This window comes from Pseudorca crassidens, chromosome 4 (genome assembly GCF_039906515.1).
Source record: "Pseudorca crassidens isolate mPseCra1 chromosome 4, mPseCra1.hap1, whole genome shotgun sequence".
Taxonomy (NCBI): domain Eukaryota; kingdom Metazoa; phylum Chordata; class Mammalia; order Artiodactyla; family Delphinidae; genus Pseudorca; species Pseudorca crassidens.
The window spans coordinates 36,272,168-36,295,408 of record NC_090299.1 but is presented as its reverse complement, the minus strand read 5'-3'; the positions used below and the strand labels follow the sequence as shown (position 1 = coordinate 36,295,408).

The window sequence follows — 23,241 nt, the reverse complement described above, 5'->3', positions numbered from 1 at the left end:
GTTGGCCCAGGTCACATCTGAGGCCCTTTCCATTTCTGAGGTGCTCGGGACCCTCACCTCCAAATGTCCCTAGAGGCAAAGGTCTTTGGAAGTCAGCTCACCCAGGATGAAAATAGGCCAGCGTTTGTGGGCGTCATGAGTGTGGAGCGGTGATGAGGAAGGAGGGTTGGGCTTGAAACGGAGGCCTGAGTTCCAGTGCTGGTGCCACCTCTTTCTCCCTGGGCAACCTCGTGCAGCTCTGGAATGACGGCTGGCTTTGAGATAACAGGAAGAGAGCACCCGAGCCCTCCAAAGCCAGAGGGGCTCCCGGGATATGGCAGTGACCGAGACAGGCAGAGCTCCTTGCCCCGGGCAGGACCCAGAGCTGCTGGGAAGGTGGAATGTGGCCCCGGTCAAGAAGGAAGGTCACAAGTGCCACCGTGGTGGGGAGCACCCTGGAGAAGGTTCACCTGGACCCAGAGTGCTTGTGTCTGCGTCCTGGCTCTCCTCCCTCCTCGCTGTGTGGCCTCCAGAACATTACTTGGCCTCTCTAGTTCTCAGTTTGCCCATCTGTGAAATGGGGCCAGTGATGCCCATCTTCATGGTGGTGGTGTGAACACCAAATGCACATGAGGCCCTCGGACAGCAGCTTGCACCTGGGACATGCCCAGTCCAAATTGGCTGCCCTTACAACATCCCTGCTGACGGGTGCAAAGAGGAGGGTTGAGAGACATAGGGGTGAAGGTGAGGTCAAGGACGGCCATCCGCTGGAGGTGTTGCCTGAGATGGCCTTTGAATCAGGAGGTGAGCTCCAAGTGGACCAGGAGTCAGGGGGCAGCCCAGACAGGACATGAGGAAGGACAGGGAGTGCAGCCCCGCGTCATGATGGCGACTGTGCGGGGTTCAGTGGTGTCTGAGTTTTCAGAGGCTGCCATAGCAAGTACCCCAGCCTGTGCCTTAAACACAGACATTTATTTTCTCACTGCTCTGGAGGCTGGAAGTCCAAGGTCAAGGTATCATCTAGGTTGGGTTCTAGTGAGGCCTCTCTTCCTGGCTTGGAAATGGCTGCCTTCTCACTGTGTCCTCGCGTGGCAGAGAGAGAGCTTGGGTGTCTCTTCCTCTTACAAGGACACCAGTCCTATCAGGTTAGGACCTCACCCTGTGACCTTTCTTAAGCTTCATTATCTCCTTAAAGGCCCTATCTCCAGATATAGTCACATTGGGGATTAGGGCTTTAGCATATGAATTTTGGAGGGACATAATTCAGTCCATAATAGTGTACCTCAAATTTCATGTCCACCAGGAACCTCAGAATGTGAACTTATGTGGAAATAGGGGGGCTTTGCAGATGTGATTAGTTAAGAAGAGATCATTCTGGATTAGCATGGGCCCTAAATCTAATGACTGGTGTCCTTATGAGAAAGTCATTGTGGAGACAGACACACAGGTAGGTGGCCGTGTGAAGACAGGCAGAGACTGGAGTGATGTGGCCACAAGCCAAGGAACACCTGGGGCCTCCAGAAGCCAGAAGGGGCAGGAAGGGTCCCTCCAGAACCTCCAGAGGTAGCTGACACATTGATTTCTGACTTCTGGCCTCTATAGCTGTGAGAGAATAGACTTCTGTAGTCTTGGCTACCCAGGAAACTGATACCGGAGCCAGTCTTGTTCAGAGCCAGCCACTGTTGTAAGTGCTTTCTGAGTATTTGATCATTTTATCCTCATGAGAATCCTGTGAGGCAGAAACTGCATTTTCCTTCCTTCACAGATAAGGAACCAGGAAGGATTTTCTTGGGAAAAGTGCAGGGTGGGATTCAACTTGTCAAAGCCCCAGGCTCCCAGGCAGGAAAGGAACACCATCATGCCTGGGGGGAGTCAGGACTCAAATCCCTGGGCTGGGAGTGAGCACACTGAATTCCAGTCCCCTTCTGGGTACTAACATGCTGTGTGACCTTGAATTGGTTACATAATCTCTCTGTGCTGGCCCAACCATCCTGCTCGAGTCCTACAGCCAACAAGCAGAGAGATGGGATCTAAAGTAAGTCTCTCTAACCTCAGTGCTGATGTCCTCGCCGGGACCCATGCTGCTGAGCGTGGGCTGTGAATCCCGCAGTGAGGACAGGCTCTGGACTCAGATGGCCTGGGGTCCAGTCCCAGCCCAGCCATTGACCAGCTGTGTGGTCGGCAGCAGGTTATCTAACTTGTACCTCAGTTTCCTCTGATGCACAGCAGAGTCTGAGGACCGCTGCCTTGGGGGGATGGGGTGAGAGTCCAATGGACTTAAGACTCATGGGCAGATGCCATTGATGATGCGCCCACCTGAGCTCTTGTCCGGCAGGGGACAGTGTGTCCAGCAGGCTGACACTTCCTCCTTTGAGCTGCAGTTAGAATCTAAAGTCTTGGTCGACTAAATGCCACTTTCGTCCTCCACAAAGCAAGGATAAAACACTGAGCACTGCTACAGGGAGGAAATACATGTGGAAGCGCCGCGCCAGTCTCAGTGGGTGGCAGTGAATACATCATTTTCAGTAAAGATTTGATGATGCTGATGTGACCACAGCCTCACGCCCCAGCAGCGTCCTTAGGATATTGTACACTTGGCTTACCGTTGCCAGCCCATTGAAGTTTGGGCCGAGGAAGTAAAGACGCCCTTGTTTCTAGCATCAGGAGAGCCCAGCAGGTGTGCGTGAGGGGTGGTGGCTGCTGGAGTCTCTGTCTTGGAAGCAGGCACTTGGAAATGCCCTGCATGAGGAGGGGTCAGCGGCAAGGTGAAGGGGGGCAGGCAGTTCTGTGCATCTGTGCAGGTCCTTCTGAAAGCAATGGCCCAAGGCCTGTGCCAGCTTCTCTCCCAGAGTCAGTGCAGAGCTCTTTCCTATGATTCACGTCGTCATTGCACATCAGGCCCTCTGGTACCAGATAGCTTTGGTTTATTTTACATCCCTTAATTGTGGAAATCATTGCCTTGGGTATTGGAAACTGCTTTATCTGATATTTCCAAAAGGTGGAGGTTGAAATCCTCTGGTGTGGTGGAAAGAAGCCAATTGGAAGATTGGAATGCTTGGCGAGGACATTCCCGGGTGGGCGCCCAACATTCCTGGGTGGGCGACCTTGGGCAAGAGCCTTAACTGCTCCAAGCCCATTTCCTTATCTGCGAGATGGAGACAGAGAGCCTGGTGACCATTATGGCGGCGCAGGAGGGCAGGGCTGAGGGCCTCACGTGGCAGGTGCTCAGTTAACACCTTCCCTTCTGCCCCGTCACTGAGCGTGTTGATCAGGAAGCCTTGAGCCCAGGGATGGTGAGCATGACTCTGGACCCGGGGCCTGGGGGAGAGTGTGGCTTCCTCGCCGACCAGCTGTAAGCTTGCGAGCCTGTTGGTTCATTCATTCAATGAATATTATCGAGCACTGCTCTGTGCAACCCACAGTCTCAGCACCGGGGCCTCAGCAGTGAACCAAACAGATAAAGGGTTTATTTTTGTGGAGCTGGAGAGACAGCAGCACATGTGGGGTTCCAGCAGCCGCCGCAGCAAGGAGGCCAGTGTGGCAGCTCTGGGGGAAGGGGAGACAGGTACGGGCTAAGGTCAGAGTCTTGTAGGGCCTTGCAGTCCATCCGAAGACGTTTGCATTGACTTCTGAGGGAGATGGGAAATTGCCGGCCTATTTTGAGTAGGGAAATGACTTGCCTTATGTTCCCAAGGATCCCTCTGGATTCTGTATGGCGGATGGACTGTAGGGGGCAAAAGTGGAAGCAGGGAGGCCTGGGGAGGCATCGCAGAGGTCCAGGCAAGAGATGCTGGGGGCCTGGGCCAGGATGGTGCGGGTGAGGATGGTGAGGAGGCCTGGGCTTGGGGTCTGTTTTGATGGTCAGTATCTGGGTCTCCTCTTAAAATGCGGTTGGTCACTATCTGGGTCTTCACATGGCTATTCAGAGGTTTGAATAAGTTCACACATGCTAGGCATATAGAAGAGTGTGAGGCCCACAGTGAACACTTAAATCTGTTATCATGGTCCTGGTTAGTATCACTCACCGTCTAAGCAGGTGTGTCTGCACATAATTCCCCCCTTTCTTGGGCACTGATCACGATATTGTAGGCACGGCGGCTGTGAGATAAATTTGATCACCACCTAACAGTTCTCAGGCTGTAGAGAAAAGTGCATTTTTCTAAACTCCCACTGTCTCTTGGCCTCTAAACACACAGTGAATTCTCATTTTGACTGAGATGGATGCCACTAAATGACACGTCTCGGTGCCTCGTAGAGAGATTCCTGAAATGAGCCCAGAGTCTTCCTGATAACGACAGGCGCAGAGCTGAGTTTGCCACGGTTGCATCACAGGGTGCCCCGGAGACCTGCTTGTTTATTTGTTCATTTCTGACTGTCCTCCCCCTACTGCTTCTCCTGAAGGGCTCCTGGGGGAGTAGGGTGATAACAGCCCTGCCAAGGTCAGCCGTCTCAGCTTCAGAGTCTCATGGGAAGTTAGGGCTGAGGAAACTAAGAGGAAAAGTGAAGCTCTGTCCTCAAAGAAGACAGGAATAATAATGGTAAGCACTCATGAAGTGTTTGGGGGTAGACCACCCTCGCTTCTGATACCAAATGCAGGTCCAGAGGTCCCCAAGACCACCCTCAGGTTCTTCATGTCTCTAGAAGGACTCATACTGAAAGCTGTTCTGCTCACGGTTATGGTTTATTACAGGAAAAGATACAGATTTAAGTCAGCCAAGAGAAGAGGCACATGGGCAGAGTCTAAAGTTCTAACTGCAGAGCTCCCAGGTATCCTGTCCTGGTGGCGTCGTGGACAGTGCTCACTTCTCCTGGGAACAGTGTGTGGCATTACACACTGAGCGTTGCCATCCAGGGAAGCTCACCCAAGCCTCAGTGTCCACAGTTCTTACTGGGGCTCAGTCACATAGATGTGGTTGACCACCAACGTGGCTGACCTTAAGCCCCAGCCCCTCTAGAGGTGGAGCTGATGCCACATGGCCCAAGGGCCCCACCCTAAATCGCATCACTGTCATAGATTGTCTGAAGCTGCCCGAGGTTCCCAGGTAAATAGAGACCCTCTTATCAGGCAGGACATTCCAAGAACTTACAAGTCACTTCTCAAGAACCGTGGACCAAGGCCAGGCCTCTCTTTCAGCAAGGTCAGTTCTTCACTGCACAGCACTGAAAGGTTAAAGTATTTTGTTCAAGGTCACACAGCTGGGGGCCTGGGTTACAGGCCCAGGGCTGTAACCTTCAGGTGGGGAGAAGTGATTTGGTGGACAAGAGGAAGGCGGGGGTGTGGAGTCCTTGCTGGGAGGGCTGCGGTGTGTTCTGCAGAATCCAGCTGGGGATGACACATTACAGGCAATCAGGCAACACTGATGAGTAAATGAATGGGTGAATCAATGCATCAGTGAATATATCAATCAGCTGAAACATTGGCATCCTGAAGATGGTGTGTTATTGCTGATAGAACAAACTACCACAACTTAAACTTAAAAACAACTTAAAAACAACGAAAGTTATCACCTTACGTTTCTGGAGGTCAGAAGTCCAAAATGGGTTTTAGTGGGCTGACATGAAGGTATCAGCAGGGCTGGTTCCTTCTGGAGGCTCCAGGGAAGAATTCATGTCCTTGCCTTCTCCAGCTTCTAGAGGTGCCTGCATTGCTTGGCTTGTGGCCTCTTCCTCCATCTCCAGGCCACAGCCATACTCTTCCTGCCTCTGCTTCCATCCTACATCTCCTTTCACTCTGACTGCCTGCCTCTCTCTTTCATTTACAAGGACCCTTATAATTATGTGGGCCCCACTGAGATAACCCTGGATAATCTCATCTCAGGATCCTTGCTTTTCACTTAGTCCTTTCATCACATCCACAAAATCTCTGACTGTGTGGCACATTCAGAGGTTTCAGGGATTAGAACATGGACATCTTGGGGAGCCATTATTTTGCCTATCACAGGTGGGAAACAGTAAGTTTCCAAAGAGTAGAAGAAACTAGGTTTGGGAGAAATACCAAAACAATGATTTGGGGGCAGTGTTCTATTGGAAGTAGATCTTGAGAAGGAAGTTGACAAGTGTAGGCACCATACAGCTCCTGTCACTGGAAAGAGGATTTCCGTAGGTGCTACAGAGGATGAGTCAATTCCATGGTCCTTTATCAAGGTTAAAGTGTGATAAATCATCACTAAGTATGACAAGTCTGAGAAAGATAGACTGGCAAGCTTACATCTACTTTACTGTAGCAAGCTACGGGAACGTGGCTTTTTGTTTTATTTTAGCAAGACTAGTAGAGTAATTCATTTATGTTTTCTTCATGTACAGAAGTAAAACTTGCCGGTGCCCTCAGGGTACCACATGCTACCCGATTATACCTCTCCCTCCTTTTAGTAATTTTCACAGTCAGCTCACCTCCCTGCAAAGAGTTGCAAAACTGCAAAGGAGAGAAGAGTCACCCAGGAATCAGACAGGCCAGGTTGTGGGCCTGATTCAGCTCTGTACCAGCTATGCGGCCTGGTCCATATCATTTAACCTCTCTGATGTAGGAATTCTTAGCTGCCTTCTTTTGTAGATTGACCATATGAAAGAACCCACTTAGTACCCCAGAATGCCACCCATAGCTCTCGGGATAAAGTCCAACATCCTTAACCTGGCCATGGTGACCACCCAGCCTGGCCAATGAAGTGTTCACGTGGCCTGACCCATGAGACCCATCTGACTTGGCCCAAAGGCCAACCTAGTCTGGTCCATGAGACCCACCCAACCTGGCCCATAAGGCCCCCTGACCTAGCCCACAAGGCTCATGTGACACAGCCCACTCACCACTTGTTTGGAGGCATGTCCCTTGCTCCCTGCCTTCCAGCCAACCTCAGACATCCCTCAGCTCCCCAAAGGTGGCCCAGTCCCTCCTGCCCCAGTGCCTTTGCATGTGCTCTTCTGCGGCCTGAAATACCATTCCCTCCATCCCCTCAGTTTGGCTTGTTCTCATCTTATCTCAGCTTACCTGTCACTTCTTCGGGGAGCCCTTCTCCGACTCCCCCTCAGATCGGTTAGATTCCCTGGTCTGTCCCTAGGGCTCCCAGCCTCCCTGTCATCACACTTGCCATAGGATATCGTGAGTTCCTGTGCGATGTCTGCCCCCTCACTGGGGGTGCGTTCTCTAAAGTCAGGGTCCACGTCAGCTTTGTTCACCCAGCGGCCCTGGCACAGAGCCTTCCTGCAGTAGGTGCTCAAGAGACATTTGCAGGATGAACCCGTGAAGGCTGTGAGGATATGACACCTTTACCCCAGAGCTTTCACCTTTAGGGCCCCTTCTGTCCGGTGTGGTATCACGTGATTATGACCACAGTAATGCTGTGCAACAAGATACCTCAAAACCCTGTTGCTGAAAATGACAGTGATTTATCCCCAGGGTCTCTGCATCAGCTGGTGGTTGACTGATCTAGGCGTGACTAACACAACTTGGCCACGCACACAACTGTCTCTACTCTTCCTAGGACCAGTGGGCTGGCCTGGGAATGTTCTCATAGCGATGACAGGGGTCTAGCCTCCAAACTAGCCCATTTCACCTCCACCTCATTCTGTTGACCAACGCAAGTCACATGACTGACCCGAAGTTAAAGGGCTGGGGAGGCGCTTCCCACTCCCTGTGGGAAGGCGTGCAAGGTTATGTGGCAAAGGGCATGGCTCTGGGGGAGAGGAAGATCTGGAGACACTGTGCCCATCCACGCACACGTCTCCTGTGTCGCATGTCCTCAGGAAGCAGGTATCATTTTCCTCCTCTGTTGGGTGAAGCCCCAGAGAGGAAGAGAGTCGCCCCTTGTCACACTGCTGGCAAGTGACCCAGGGCAGGTGGGTTCCCAGGCTCCTGACCCTTGATCCAACCTACTTCCAGTTTTGTGGGTTTTTTAACATCTTTATTGGAGTATAATTGCTTTACAATGGTGTGTTAGTTTCTGCTTTATAACAAAGTGAATCAGCTATACATATACATATATCCGCATATCCCCTCCCTCTTGTGTCTCCCTCGCTCCCTCCCTATCCCACCCTCTAGGTGGTCACAAAGCCCCGAGCTGATCTCCCTGTGCTATGCGGCTGCTTCCCACTAGCTATCTATGGACTTATATATAAGTCCATGCCACTCTCTCACTTCATCCCAGCTTCCCCTTCCCGTTTGTAAGAGACCCAGTTTCACCTGTGCTCTCAGCACTGCTCTGTCCCAGGATCCTGTGCACACCTCACTCTGAAGGAGTTAACTGTGCATCTTCAAAAGTGTCAGGGTGTGGTCCCTGCAGAGGAACATGTCTGGTTCCTGTGATGAACCGGAAACTCACAGGGAGCCGGGCCACGTCCATGGGATCCTGGAAGTACATGTTTTATTCCCTCAGTCAGCACTCACCCTCATCAGTACATCTTCAGACCTGGCCACATCGGCGCCTTGTGTGAGCTCCTTCACGGGTGCAGGCTGCCAGGTCTTGACTCCTCCGCGTGGCATTGAGCTCCCTGCCCCCCGGAAGGCTGACCCCCTGCTGCTTCTCTGCTTCCACACATCCTGTGCTTCCGCCCACTGGTCCACCTGGCTTTCTCCCAAGGGCACCTGCCCACCTCTGCTGGGAACGCCCCCTTCCCTTCCCTCTCTCCTCCCCACCCTGCAAGCAAATGGAAACACACACTGCCTTTTCTCCAAAATGCTCTGTTCTGGGAATGAAAATAGCAACAGGTAACATTTATTGAGAGCCACACGCCAACTTTCCCAACCTCTCTGGAATGAGAATAGCCGGCGTTTATGAAGCGTTTGCTCTGTGCTGTGTGCTGTATCTAATCCCTGACAATCAGCCCTCAAGGCAGGTGCTGTCTTTACAGATGTAGTTCGCATCTTATTCCTTTTGCAGGTACGAAAACTGAGACTCCTTTTCAAAGGTTTCAGAACGTGTGCCCTTCCCCTGCCCCAGTGCTTTCTCTGCAAGAAGCCTGGAGAGGACACTGGATCCTCTGGGTCAGGCTGCAGAGGCAGAAACCTCAGTGAAGGACGAGTCAGGGTGAAATGCCACCCTAGCTTGGGTTCTGTGTGCTTCTATTTGAGGAAAAGTGCAGGGCTGAGGCCCAGGGCCAGCCTCTCCCCTGACCAGTGTCCCCTGCTGTCCGACCCCTCACACACGCTGAGAGAGAAGAACACGGATTAATTCCTGTTCTATTTCAGGCACAGGATAAATCATCATCTCCCAAACGAAACGTGTCAGCGTTAAGTGGGAAGCCATGTGTTTCATGGCCTATCAGAGCACGTGCGATGACGCAGATGTGTCTGTCCAGGGAGCAGACAGAATCCAGCACATTTTTTATTAGAAAGAGCCTCGACTAATGGACCATGTAGCTTTTACAAAGTTCACCTTTCTTGAATTTGCAAACCGTGTATTTTCGCAGTTTGACCATCATGAACACAAAAGAAAAAGGTGTGTCTTAGTATCCCCAACTGCTGCTATGGAAGGATAGATTCCAACATAGGAGAATCAATTTTTAAAATCTGTCTCCTAGCAGAAAATTGGGATTTCCAGAGGCTGGAAGAAAATGTAAATCACTCCCATCTTATTAAACCATTTTTATTGTGAAATGTAATAGACACAAATAAATGGATAACATGTAACCTTATGGATTAACAAATGACTATTAAAAACACCCATCTATGTAACACATAACCTTATGGATTAACAAATGACTATTAAAAACACCCATCTATGTAACCCCCATCCAGATCAAGAAAGAGATCATAACCAGGACCTCTGAAGCCCCCTCACACCTCCTCCCAATCCCAATCCACTCCCTGCTCACAAAACAATATTAAGAAAAATTAATAAGACCTAAATAAATGTAAAGATATACCATGTTTCTGGATTGGAAGATTTGATATTGTCAAGATGTTCATCCTCACCAAGTTGATCTATAAATTCAAAATGTTAATCAAATTGGTGGCTACTAGTTATGGAGGATATGGACTGAAGCTACACACACACATAGCCCAACAATTCCGCTCCTTGGCATATGCCCAAGAGAAACAAGCGCACATGTGTATCAAACGGCATCCACGAGAAAGTTCATGTCAGCAGAATGTGTGATAGTCTAAAATAAGAGGCCACACAAATGTCCCTCAACAGTAGAACGGATAAATGGTGGTGTATTTATACAGTGAAACACTACAGACCAGTGAGGAAGAATGAACTACTGCTACACACGACAGCACAGAGGAATCTCACAAGGACATAGAAAGTTGAGATACACAAACCTAACATGCTATATGATTCCATTTACATAAAATCAGGACCTTTGTAGTTTCCACCCTCAGGTATAATGTTTGCTATAGTTTTTTTCTTTTTTCAGATTGAGGAAGTTTCCTTCCATTTCCTATTTTGCTAAGAGTGTTTCTTCTGCATGGAAATTAAATTTTGTGAAGTACTTTTTTCTTCATTTATTCACATAATCATCTTGATGCTTTTCAGCTTTATTTTGTTAATGTGACAAATTGCATCGATTTGGGTAATGCCATTAAGTGCATACAAATTTAGAACCTTTACATCTTTCTGGTGAATTAAACCTTTTGGTGCTATGAGCTGATCCCCTTTCTCTCTAGAAGAGCTTTTTTTCTTAAAAACTATTTCATCTACTTTTTAAAAAAAATTTATTTGTTTTTATTTTTGGCTGTGTTGGGTCTTCATTGCTGTGCACGGGCTTTCTCTAGTTGCGGTGAGCGGGGGCTACTCTTCGTTGCGGTGCACAGGCTTCTCATTGTGGTGGCTTCTCTCGCTGCGGAGCACGGGCTCTAGGTGCACAGGCTTCAGTAGTTGTGGCACGTGGGCTCTAGAGCACAGGCTCAGTATTTATAGCACGCGGGCTTAGTTGCTCTGTGGTATGCGGGATCCTCCAGGGCCAGGGATCGAACTCGTGTCCCCTGCATTGGCAGGCAGATTCTTAACCACTGTGCCACCAGGGAAGCCCTTTATCTACTATTAATGTCACAAAAAGTGACCCTGTGTTTATTAGGTGCTGCTTATTCTCGTATCCATTCTTTGTTAAAAAAAATTACCTAAGAGCATCATGGTTAGATCATGGGTGCAGGAGCCTGACCACCAGGGCGCTGTGTGTGAACTTATGCAATTTATTTAACCTCTCTTTTACATGTACAGATGAAGCCTCGGTTTCCTCATCTGTAAATTTCTTTCATCAGTTTTGAGAGATTTCTCAGCCATTATCACTTCAAATATGACTACTGCCTGGACTCTCCCTTCTTTCCTTTGGGGACTCCAATTAAACATTTTGGACTTTCTCACTGTATCTTTTAGCCTTTATCTTCTCCTCCATATTTTCCATCCCTTAGTCTCTCTTTACTTTGTTCTGGATTTTCTCCTGATCTTTCTTCCAGTACTAATTCTCTCTCCAGCTGCATCTAAACTGCAATGAAACCTATACATTGGGTTCATATTATTGAGCAGTGTTCGTCAATTCTAGAAGTTCTGACTTTTTTTTAAACTAAGTAACGTTACTTTTTATAATTTCTAGCTCTTTGCTTTAAGGTTTAAGGGTGGCTTTTAACGTCATGAGCATGGTAAGCATCAATCCTTTAAAGTCCTTGTCTTCTAATTACACTCTCTGGACTACCCGTGGGTTTGTTTTTCATGTCTGTAGTTTGTGTAGGTCTTCGGTCATATTCTTATCTCCTTGTGTACCTGTTTATTTTTTCCTCATATGCCTTGTCTCAGATTTGTACATATATTGGTAAAAATATTTTCAAGCGTGCAGTGATGCTCTCCTCCCGCAGAGAGGATTTTCCTTTGCTTCTGCCCAATGACTGGGCCTCTGATGATTCAGAGTCATGTTAATTCAAGGTCTGGACTTGAAATATGCTGGGTCACCCACATGACCAGACTGCAGGTTGCCATCTGTTTAAACCAGTCAGATCTGGTTTCCTTCCATTTCAATCATGTATCTCTGGTGCTGCTTTTTGGGTTCCAGCCCTAGGTGTGGAATGGTTTACGAGGCCCCAACCCATATGAGCTGTGAACTCCACCTTCTGTCCCTTCGACTGCTTGAGGCTGTCAGAGGTCCATCAGCTGTGCAGCCATCTCCCCTCGATTGACCTACACCCCTTAGGTAAACACAGCCCAAGGGCTGGGCACACTTCTCTGACTGCATCTTCGCCCGACCTTGGGCACCACACCCTTCACTACCTTGTTAGCTCTTTCGGACTTCTATGATGATTTAATAAACATTTTGTCCAGCTTTTTAAAAAAGTTCATCTTCAGTGGGAAAAATTGGTTCAAATTACCTGGTTGGCCACTCTCGGAAGCAGGATCTCTAAATCTTTTAAAAAGGTGTGGGTCCCTTGTGCCCCTGTCATGGTCACTTTATTACAAACAAAGTTCAGCTTGGCCATGAACTTATTAAAACATGGCATTCATTGGGTTTCGTTAACACTGATTTGAGTTAAATTTAACTTATATTCATTGAGCACACCAAGTATGACTTCAGTACATCAGAAGAGGTGCTGAGAATTTTCTTTTCCAAAAATAACCAATTATCCTTGTAGCATACAGGTTAAGAGCATGAGTCCAATAGTCCAACAGCCAGGACCCACCCTCTACAAATGTCCAGTTACTTATCTTCTCTGGGTCTTAGTTCCCTCATCTGTAAAATAATGGTAATTATAATAACATCTTCATTGGACTGTTAGAAGGATGAATGGGATTATACAAGAAAAGCGTTTATGACACTCTCTGGCACATGGTAAGAATTCATAATTATTAACAATTATTATTACCTGATATTTGCCAGGTGCTTTTCTAGGCCCTATAGATGCTAAAGTAATAAGACTTTATTCGTAAAAAACCCTGTGGTCGGCATACATATGGAATCTAAAAGAAAAAAAAAATTTCTGAAGAACGTAGGGGCAGGACAGGAATAAAGATGCAGATGTAGAGAATGGACTTGAGGACACAGGGAGGGGGAAGGGTAAGCTGGGATGAAGTGAGAGAGTGGCATGGACTTATATATACTACCTAATGTAAAAGAGATAACTAGTGGGAAGCAGCCACATATCACAGGGAGATCAGCTCAGTGCTTTGTGACCACCTAGAGGGGTGGGATAGGGCGGGTGGGAGGGAGACGCAAGAGGGAGGAGATATGGAGATATATGTATATGTATAACTGATTCACTTTGTTATAAAGCAGAAACTAACACACCATTGTAAAGCAATTATACTCTAATAAAGATATTAAAAAAACAAACAAACAAAAAAAACAACCCTGTGGTCGGGAGGCCTTCCCAGAAGAGGAGACCTCAAATTGAGTTTGGAACATGTGAGGGGAGTTTCTAGATGGAGAAGGGGAAATGGGCATTCTGCATCATGTTGGTGTGTGATGCATTCAGAAACTGCAGTCAGGTGCTTAGTCTAGGAGGGTGTGAGATGTGGGTGCAGATCTGAGTATGATGCAGCCTCTGCTCTTGGGAAGTTGTGGCCCAAGAAGGATGACAGATAAACTGTAGTTTTGATGCCCTGGTGGGGCTAACCAAAGAGCTGCAGGAGCCCAGGGTGAGAAATGTCCATGTTAGTCTGAGTGGCCCAGGCAAGGCTTCACAGAGAAGGGATTATTTTGCAGGGGTTTTGCAGGGTGAAGAGGAGTCCATTTCAGATGTGAAAGTGCCTGGAGGTGGGGAGAAGGGGAGAGGCTTTAAAAAGCATCCATATAATGAAACATGCAACGAGATGCCATTTATGTGAAGTAACACACACACCAAAAGCCACATTTATGGGCATCATATATAGTGAAAGTATAAAAATATAAATTGGAGACAGAGATGCTGAATTCATGGGGATGGCTATCTCTGAGGACACTGGGAGGGAGGGGAAAAGAATTGCAGAGCGAACTTAAAGGATTCCAACTTAACCTGTAAGGTTTAGTGTTTTTAGTCTGAAACAAAAAGGAAAACTGAGTGGTGGATTCAGAGATGTTTAATGTATTATTATCTACAGGTTTTTGTTTTTCACAATTAAAAAGAGTTTTAGAAAGAGAATGGAGTGGGGGAGGTGGGATGAAGGTAACAGAATGGTGAGAAATGAGGCAGCCCCTGAAGTCCTGCTAGGCAGGTCTGATTGCGATGGGAAGAGAGGTCTTCCAGGTTATTTGAGCTGGAATTGAAGGATCTATGCTTGTGCAAATAACTCGCCTAAGTGTGGAGGGTGGAGGGAGGCAGGGAGACCAGTGAGGGGTCGTGAAAATAATCTGGATGGAGGTTTAGAGGAAACGCCAGTGATTAAGGGCTCATTGGGTCAAAAGCGCAGGCCTGGCACTTGACAGGGTGAGGGTGAGAGGGCTGGAAGGCAGTGGGCGTTTCCCAAGACCGAGTGTGTTTGTGTGCATGTGTGTGCGTGCACGCGCCTGTGTGTGATTTGAGAGCTCCCTTCGCTGGATTTCCTCTGTGTCCTGCGTGAAACACTCGGCCCCGCCCTGGTGAGAGCCTGACACGTAGCTCCGTCGTGTGGCTCTCGGCTTCAGGAGCTGTATCGCAGCACCATGGAAACGTTCCAGAAGTTTGTGGACGTCCTGTTCCTCCAGACGCTCCCCTGTGTGACTGACCTCTCCCAGGCAGAGTGTGAATACCTGAGGCAGGAGGCCCAGGAGAACGCGGCCCAGCAGCTGGAGAAGTTGGATCGCTTCCGGAGTCAGCAGTGGAAACTCTTCCAAGATCTCCTGGAGCAAGAAAAGCAGGTGCAGCATTTTGTAAAACTGGGTCTGGAGTCTGCCTTTTTTTTTAAACTTCTGAAGAATAATGAGGGATTTCCATCTCTGAGCATCCCCTAGTGCCTATGCTAGATGCTTTACCAAGATTCTGGTTGCCAACCTTTCACAATGGGGAGAGGGGGAGAAGACAGCAAGAGCCCTCCTCTCCCAGGATAGGAGGTCAGTAGATGATGCCTTCGGTTAATCCGACAAGAAGGGCAGCAAAGCCTTCTTTAGAATAATAGAAATAAATGACAGAGAGCGGTTCTTCAAGGGAGTGGACTGGTTGGGGGGAGGAGCTGCACACACGAGACTCCTGTTTTTCAGTGAAAGTCTATTTCATTATTAAAACCATGTATATATGTGGTAGACAGAATAATGTCGCCACATCCTCATCCCCAGGACCTGTGAATATGTTACCTAACAGGGCAAAGGGACCTGATTGCGTGCTATCAAATTAAGGATCTGGGGATGTGAAGATTATTCTGGATTATCTGAGTGGCCCAGTGTGATCACAAGGGTCCTTTTAAAAGGGAAGGAGGAGGGTCAGAGTCAGAGGAGATGTGAGGACCTAAGCAGAGGCTAGAGTGATGTGCGCATCGGCCAAGGAATGCCAGAGGCCTCGAGAAGCTGGAAGAGGCAAGGAACAGATTCCCCCCAGGGTCTCCAGAAGGAACTCAGCCCTGTTCCCTTCATTTCAGACTTCTGACCTCCAGAAATGTAAGATACTAAATTTGTGTCATTTGAGGCCACAGCGTTTGTGGCCATGTGTTACGATAGTTATGTAAGCTAATATACCTCAATTTTATTTTTAAAGAATTAAGTTTTTTGTTTTTTGTTTTTTTTTTTTTGCGGTACGCGGGCCTCTCACTGTTGTGGCCTCTCCCGTTGCGGAGCACAGGCTCCGGACACGCAGGCTCAGCGGCCATGGCTCACGGGCCCAGCCGCTCCGCGACATGTGTGATCTTCCCGGACCGGGGCATGAACCCGTGTCCCCTGCATCGGCAGGCGGACTCTCAACCACTGCGCCACCAGGGAAGCCCTCAAATTTCTAAATGAAAACGCCCACATTTCCTTTCTCTCTTGCTTTCCTGCATGCTAGAGGCTGTAAAACTAACATGCTCAATATCCCAGCATCTAGAAGTGGCCGCGTGCAGTTCTAGCCTATGAGAGAAGGTATGGTACCTGCACAAGGCTTCTGTTCCCTAATACAGAGGCCAAGTGTTGCTAGGAGACATCCTCCTCTTCAGTGTTCCCTGTTCTTTGTGCCCAGAGCAGGTACAGGAGGACTGGAGGTATGCTGGCCTTCCTCTGACTTAGAGGCAGGATTCAGGAGGGTGGGGCAGAAAGGCGGACTGTCTCAGCCCTGGACTGCCTACCCCAAGGTGCTTGTTATGAGAAACACCCTGTCTTTTTACATTGAGTGTTCAGTTAGGTACAAAAGAGCGCTCAACTGATGCAACCAACAGAGGTTTTCTAAAGCAACTAACGGGAGCTGTCCAAAATACCAATAAATAAAGGGAAGCATCATGGGGCCATTTCCAGCCAGGGACGAGCATAGGGCCTAGTTTCCTGCCTGTCCAATTTATTAGACCTCCTTCTAATTAATTTCAATCCGCCGTCAGCTGCATTGTGTTGTCCTGTCACTGGTACCTTGCAGTCTCCTCCATATGGCTGTAGGCTCCTGGAGGACAGCAACCCTGCTTTTCATATTTCACTTCCTTAATCAAAGCCCAGTAGCTGGGATATAGCAAATGCTCAGGAAAACTTGGCTGCATTTCCAGCAACAATAGTGCAGCTTTGGAAATTATCACAGGGTCACCAAGGGTAAATACAGCTGAATTCCTCCGATTCTTAACCAATCCTGGGCCCCAGACCATATAATTTACCATCTCCAGGGAAAGAGGGGAGAAACCTGGGCCTCAGCAGTTTGGAAAGATCACCAGATAAGTCTGATGTGCCTCTGATGTCGGCTCCCAAATGGGGATCGGGCCTTTTAGAGACAGTTGTGGTCTGAAGACAGGCGTCTAACGTTGGAAGCTGAATGCCTGGGTTTGAACCAGAGCAACCCCGTTAATGGGCTGGGTGACTCTTGCCGGTCACCTGGCAGATTTCCCACAACTCTGCTTTTGCACAGCTCGCTAAATTTCTCTGAACCTCAGCTTTCATGTGAAAAATAGGGATCAAAATACCCAACAGGGTTGCCGCGAGATAATGCAGGTTAAGACCCTTCACGCAGTATCTGTTCAATTGCTTAATGACTGACACTGAAAAAATCTAGAACTTCATTTCTGATAAATTATTAGGCAAACAGCCATGATTCATCTAAAAACCTCTAGTTATGAGTCTTAAGTTACTTTACGCAGATGTCAGACAATGCATCGCTTCTGGTTTTTATTTTTTATTTATTTACTTTGTGAGCATATACATGCGTGTGAGTATTCCTTTGCTTGTGCAGAAGTATTTCAAGAGGAGTTCTGCATGCAAGAAGCAAGCAGAAGTTAATGACCTCATCAACTGATTAAATAAGTATGACCCAAGTCTGTTTTCTCAAAGTTTGGATGTCAAAATTAATTTACTGATTGATTGTTTAATTGCCTTAAATTACCACATTTAGAGATCCAGATTCTCTCTCACTTGCCATATTTCCTTGTTGATGACAAAAATGAGATGAACTTTCTGTGGTCAAGATGAATATTTAGTCATGAGATGAAAAGGCCAACAAAACTATTCCTGGAAAATCTAACACACACCCAGACTATGAAATGCATTTTCCACTTATTTTCTATCCAAAAGGCCTTGGTGATTTCATATCCTGTTACTCAGAGAAGTTGTTACATGTTGTGGAGTTTGTCAGTCACACAATTGGAACAGGTTGTAGAATGGTGGTTCTCAAAATGTGATCCGTTCTAATGCAGGTTTGTGGGCTTCTCCCCAGTCTGCTGAGAGCAAGCCCTCTGATCTTTTAATCTACGGCCCCTTGTGGTCTATTCTCAACCTCCAACCAGAGTGATACTTTCACTTAAAACTTTTTTTTCTCTTCCATTTTATTAAAAAAATTTTTTTTCTCTTCCATTTTATTAAAAACATTTTTTTCTCTTCCATTTTTACCGAGATGTAATTGACATTATAGCACTGTGTAAGTTTAAGGTGTACAGCATAATGATTTGACTTCCATTCATCATGAAATGATGACCACAGTAGGTTTAGTGAACACCCATCATCTCCTATAGATACAAATTCAAAGAAATAGAAAAAAATATTTTTTCCTTGTGGTGTGAGGATTTACTCTCTTAGCAATTTTCATACAGAACATAGAGCAGTGTTCATTATACTTGCCATGTTGTACATTACATCCCTGGTACTTATTTATCTTACAAGTGGAAGTTTATACCTTTTGACTATTTTTATCCAATTCCTCCTCCTCCTCCTTCTCCGGTAACCACAAATCTGATCTCTTTTTCTATGGGTTTGTTTGTTTCTTGTTTGTTTCTGAAACATAAATGACCTCAACACTACGTTCGTTCCTGTGACACAACACAGTGATTCAATGTGTCTATACATTTCAAAATTATCACCATGATATGTCTAGTTATGACATGTCACCATACAAAGATATTAAATAATTATTGACTGTATTACCCACATTTCATACCCCTGACTCATTTACTTTGTAACTGAAGTTTGTGTCTCTTAACCTCCCTCACCTATTTCTCTCCTCACCCCTACCCCCTCCCCTCTGGCAAGCACCTGTTTGTTCTCTGTGTCTGTCTCTTTTGTTACGTTTGTTCATTTGTTTTGTTTTTAAAAATCCACATAGAAAAAAAAAAAAATCCACATAGACGTGAAATCATACAGTATTTGTGTTTCTCTGTCTGACTTACTTCGCTTAGCATAATAGCCTCTAGGTCTGTCCATATTGTCACAAATGGCAAGATTTCATTCTTTTTTATGGCTGGGTAGTATTCCATTGTATATACCACATCTTCTTTATCCATTCATCTATCAACGGGCACGAGTTTGCTCCCATATCTTGACTATTGTAAATAACTCTGCAATGAACATAGAGGTGTGGATATCTTTTCTAATTAGCGTTTTAATTTTCTTCGAATAAACACCCAGGAGTGGTATTGCTGCCTTATATGGTAGTTCTGTTTTTAATATTTTGGGGAATTTCCATATTGTCTTCCATATTGGCTGCACCAATTTACATTCCCACAAACAGTATATAAGGGTTCCCTTTTCTTCACATCCTCGTCAAAACTTATTTGTTGTCTTTTTGATAATAGCATTCTGACAGACATAAGATGATACCTTATTGTGGTTTTGATTTGCATTTCCCTGACGACTGGTGATGTTGAGCATCTTTTCACGTGCCTGTTGGCCATCTGTATGTCTTCTTTGGGAAAACGTCTATACAGGTCCTCTGCCCAATTTTTAATTGGGTTGTTTGTGTTTTTGATGTTGAGTTGTATGAGTTCTTTGTATAGTTTGGATATGAACCCCTTATAGGATACATCATTTGCAAATATCTTCTCCCGTTCAATAGGCAGCCTTTCCGTTTTGTTGATAGTTTCCTTCACTGTGCAAAATTTTTTCAGTTTGATTTAGTCCTGTTTGTTTATTTTTGCTTTTGTTTCCCTTGCCTGAGGAGACATATCCAAAAAAATCTTACTAAGACCACTGGAAGGTGAGGCTGGCCTTGGGGCTAGTGCTGGACCACCGGTGGGCGGAGCCAGGTCCCGGGACCTCTGGCTGCAGGGTCCTGGGGGTCCTAGAGTTGGTGTTGGACCACTGGTGGGCAGGGTAGGGTCCTGGGCCAGCTGGAGGCTCTCAGGGGTCCTAAGGCCGTTGGCCTACTGGTGGGTAGGGCTGTGTCCCTGCCCGGTTAGCAGCTTGGCTTGAGGTGTCCCAGTACTGGTGCCGACAGGCTGGTGGGTAGTCTGGATCCCTGCGCTAATGAACCAGAGGGAGGCTTCCGAAAGGACGCTTACCAGCACCAGGGTCCTTGTGGTAGAATGAGCTCCCCGAAATGGCTGCTGCCGGCATCTGTGCCCCCAGGGGGAGTGCCAATTGCCTCCTGCCTCTCTGGGAGGCTCTCCAAGATCAGCAGGTGGGTCTGACCCAGCCTTCTTTCAAATTACTGCTTCTGCCCTGGGTCCTGGACCTTGTGAGATTTTGTGCGTACCCTTTAAGGATGGCTCTCTATTTCCCATGGTCCTTTGGCTCTCCCGAAAACATAAGCCCCACTGACCTTCAAAGCCAAATGCTCTGGGGGTTCATCTTCCCAATGCAGGACCCCTGGGCTGGGGAGCCTGATGGGCCTCGGACCCCTTACTCCTTGGGGAGAACCACTGCAGTTGGAATTATTCTACTGCTTGTGGGTCACCCACCTGGAATTATGGAACTTGACTTTACCGTGACTCTGTCCCTCCTACCCATCTCCTTGTGGTCCCTTCTTTATACCTCTAGGTGTAATTTTTTTTCTGCTAGTCTTCAGGTCTTTCTCATCAATAGTTGCTCTATAAATAGTCATTTTGATGTGCCGTGGGAGGAGGTGAGCTCAGGGTCTTCCTATTCTGCCATCTTGGCCAGTCACTGCTCCAGAGGGAGCATATCATATGCCATTCTTTTTTTTTTTTTTTTTTGCGGTACGCGGGCCTCTGACTGCTATGGCCTCTCCCGTTGCAGAGCACAGGCTCCGGACGTGCAGGCTCAGTGGCCATGGCTCACGGGCCCAGCCGCTCCGCTGCATGCGGGAACCTCCCGGACCGGGGCATGAACCGGTGTCCCCTGCATCGGCAGGCAGACTCCCAACCACTGCGCCACCAGGGGAGCCACCACTCAGTTTTAAGATGCAGATTTTAATACCATTTTAACATCTCTGAAATTGAGGTGCATCTTAATGTAATTACCAGTGATTTTTCTCTCTGTGTGGTACCTCAAATAACTGCATCTCATAATTACTGGCACATTACATTTGATAAAAGACACTGTGTCGCATCGTGTCATTTCTCAGCTCTAAACCCCCTTCTCATTTTATGCAGCGGAAAAGCCAGAGTCCTCACCATGCCCTACACAGCCCTGCCTGTCAGGACCTGGTTACCCTCTGACCCCCTCCCTGTCTCCCCCTCTGACCCCATTCCAGCCTCCCCGGCATCCTTGTGTCCCTCCAGCTCCCTGGGCGCTCCTGCCTCACTCGTCCTGCTTCAGGTCTTTATCCTGAAGCCACCTTCACCTTGAGGCCTCCTCTGACTATGCTTTTAAAACTGCAGTGCCTCCCTCCTCCCAGCACTCCAGTGTCTGCCTTAGGTGTTGACTTTTCCACCGGCCCTACCTCTAAACCCACTGCTTTTATAGGAGCATGTACCGGGCATGCACTGCCTGTTGGTCCTTTTCCCTTCATCTCCTTAGTAAATGAAAATTTGAAACAAAGAGTAAACATATGGGAAACCACAGAATAACCTGGTAGCAATGAACAGGGTCAGCGCTCTAGCCCACGGAAGCAGCTTTTTGCGTCGGAATTTAAACATTCATGAACCTGCGTTCGATAACGTTGAAGAGGGTGGTGTGACCATTGTAGGCGCCATCTGATCCTATGATCTCCGTCCTCTTGATCGGCCTTGGATCCCGTTGCTAGTTTTATCTGCCTTCTCAAAACGCATACCAAAGACCCCCATGTTCTTAGTGACGATGTTAATTTACCTTTTAGAGAATCTACACTGTGTAGAATTTTCTAGAATGTTCTGGTTTCCCAAGCACTTTGACAGGTTATTGTAGACCCCTCACAAGAGGAGTCAGAGACTGACTTAAAGGAAAAGTTCTGAGTCACACAGTGTGATTTTGTGAGATTAAGTATGAGCTATGAATCTCAAGGCCCAGAGGACTGAAGTCTAGGCTGCTTACTCACACCCGGACTCTGTGCTTTGTCCCTGTTCTGCATACAGCATGACCATCTCCAGAAAAGAGCTACATGTGTGGGAAAGTAAGAGTCTCACCTTAGTGATTGAGCCCTTGGTGTAACACAGTCCAGCTGCATGTTTCTAGGTGCATGTTTCTCCCTGTGATGCGAGATAGTCAGGGAGGAGCAGATGCGGCTAGAAAAGATTTGAGCTTTGGGGACAGACAGACTTAGATCTGAGCCTCTGCTCCACCAAAAAGCTGTGTGGCCTTGGACCTCACAGGATTTTCACAGATAAAGCCACACTGAAGTTGAGCTAACATCCACAATTACAAAACACACAAGCAACAATCCACCATAAGTGAGAGCCAGCATGTACAGTAAGCACCACGTTTAGACCACAACGAGCACCGAGGAACTCAGGTGAAGGGACTGTTAGAGAGCGCTTCTAAAGGAAGTATGTTTAAAACAATAAAACAACAACAGGAGGAATTACTAGCATAAAGACAAGACATGATGTAAAAAGATGACAGATAAAAAACCACGTAGTTTATGAATGAAAATTACAGTCATGAGAACAGAAATTTAATGGATGAGTTAAACAGCAGATCAAATTATGGTTGAAGACACAGTGTGTAAACTAGGAGAGAAAGGTGAGAAAGTGGTCCAGAATATGACACAGAGAGCTAAAGAGATGGAAGATATGAGAGGTTAGGAGACATGGGAACAGAATGAGAAAGTCCTGGAGGGACTTCCTTAGTCTTCTAAGAATTCTAGAAGGAGAGAATGAAGGAGGGATAAAATTCAAAGTGATAACAGATAAGAAATTTTCAGAAGTGCTGACTGTCATGAATTCTAAGGTAAAAGAAATGTTGATTAACTTAAGATTTCTGGAGGTGGGAATGTACATTAAAAATTTTAAACCACTGAAGAAATAGAAACAGAATAGGTAACTTTCAAAGCAGTAGAGGAGAACAGTGATAACATAAAGATCCTCTTCAGAATAAAAGCTACAGGGAGCCTAAAAGATCCCCTTCAGTATCAAAGCTACAGGGTGCCTAAAAATAAATCTGACCAATGTTTATAAGAGCTTAACAGAGATGTTTATAAAATGTTGTTGAAAGGATAAAGCAAGAATTGAGAGAAAGGCCTTGTTTTTGGATAGGACAACTCAATTTTGGAAAAACAGTGATTCTCTACAAATTAATCTGTAAATTCAATCCAATTAGAAGAAAATCTAAAAAAAGCTGTTTTCCCAAACTTGATAAACTGATCCTAAAATTCATATGTAAAGAAAAGCAACCAGGGCTTCCCTGGTGGCGCCGTGGTTGGGAGTTCGCCTGCTGATGCAGGGGACGCAGATTCGTGCCCCGGTCCGGGAAGATCCCACATGCCGCGGAGTGGCTGGGCCCGTGGGCCATGGCCGCTGAGCCTGCATGTCCGGAGCCTGTGCTCCGCAATGGGAGAGGCCACAACAGTGAGAGGCCCACGTACCGCAAAAAAAAAAAAAAAAAAAAAAAAAAGCAACCAAGCATAGTTAAAACAGTTTTGTACAAAAGAATATGGAAGACTTGCCCTAGCAGCTATGAAGTCTTCCTATAAACTACAGGAATTAA

At 47.0% G+C, this 23,241-nt stretch overlaps 1 protein-coding gene across 8 annotated transcripts in view; it reads left to right on the top strand.

The window, feature by feature from the left end:
- The window catches only part of EVC (EvC ciliary complex subunit 1), an 85,539-nt gene that overhangs the window by 44,342 nt on the left and 17,956 nt on the right, over positions 1-23,241 (top strand). For 4 of the 8 annotated variants that reach the window (XM_067735489.1, XM_067735484.1, XM_067735483.1 and 1 more), the window contains one exon: positions 14,500-14,712. The exons of 1 other annotated variant lie outside the window; for it this stretch is intronic. In XM_067735489.1, coding sequence (XP_067591590.1) covers positions 14,500-14,712 — 213 coding nt within the window. Of the gene's footprint in view, positions 1-9,157; positions 9,599-14,499; positions 14,713-23,241 lie in introns of those variants that run through there. 3 more of the 8 variants (XM_067735488.1, XM_067735487.1, XM_067735491.1) reach the window with 3 other exon arrangements.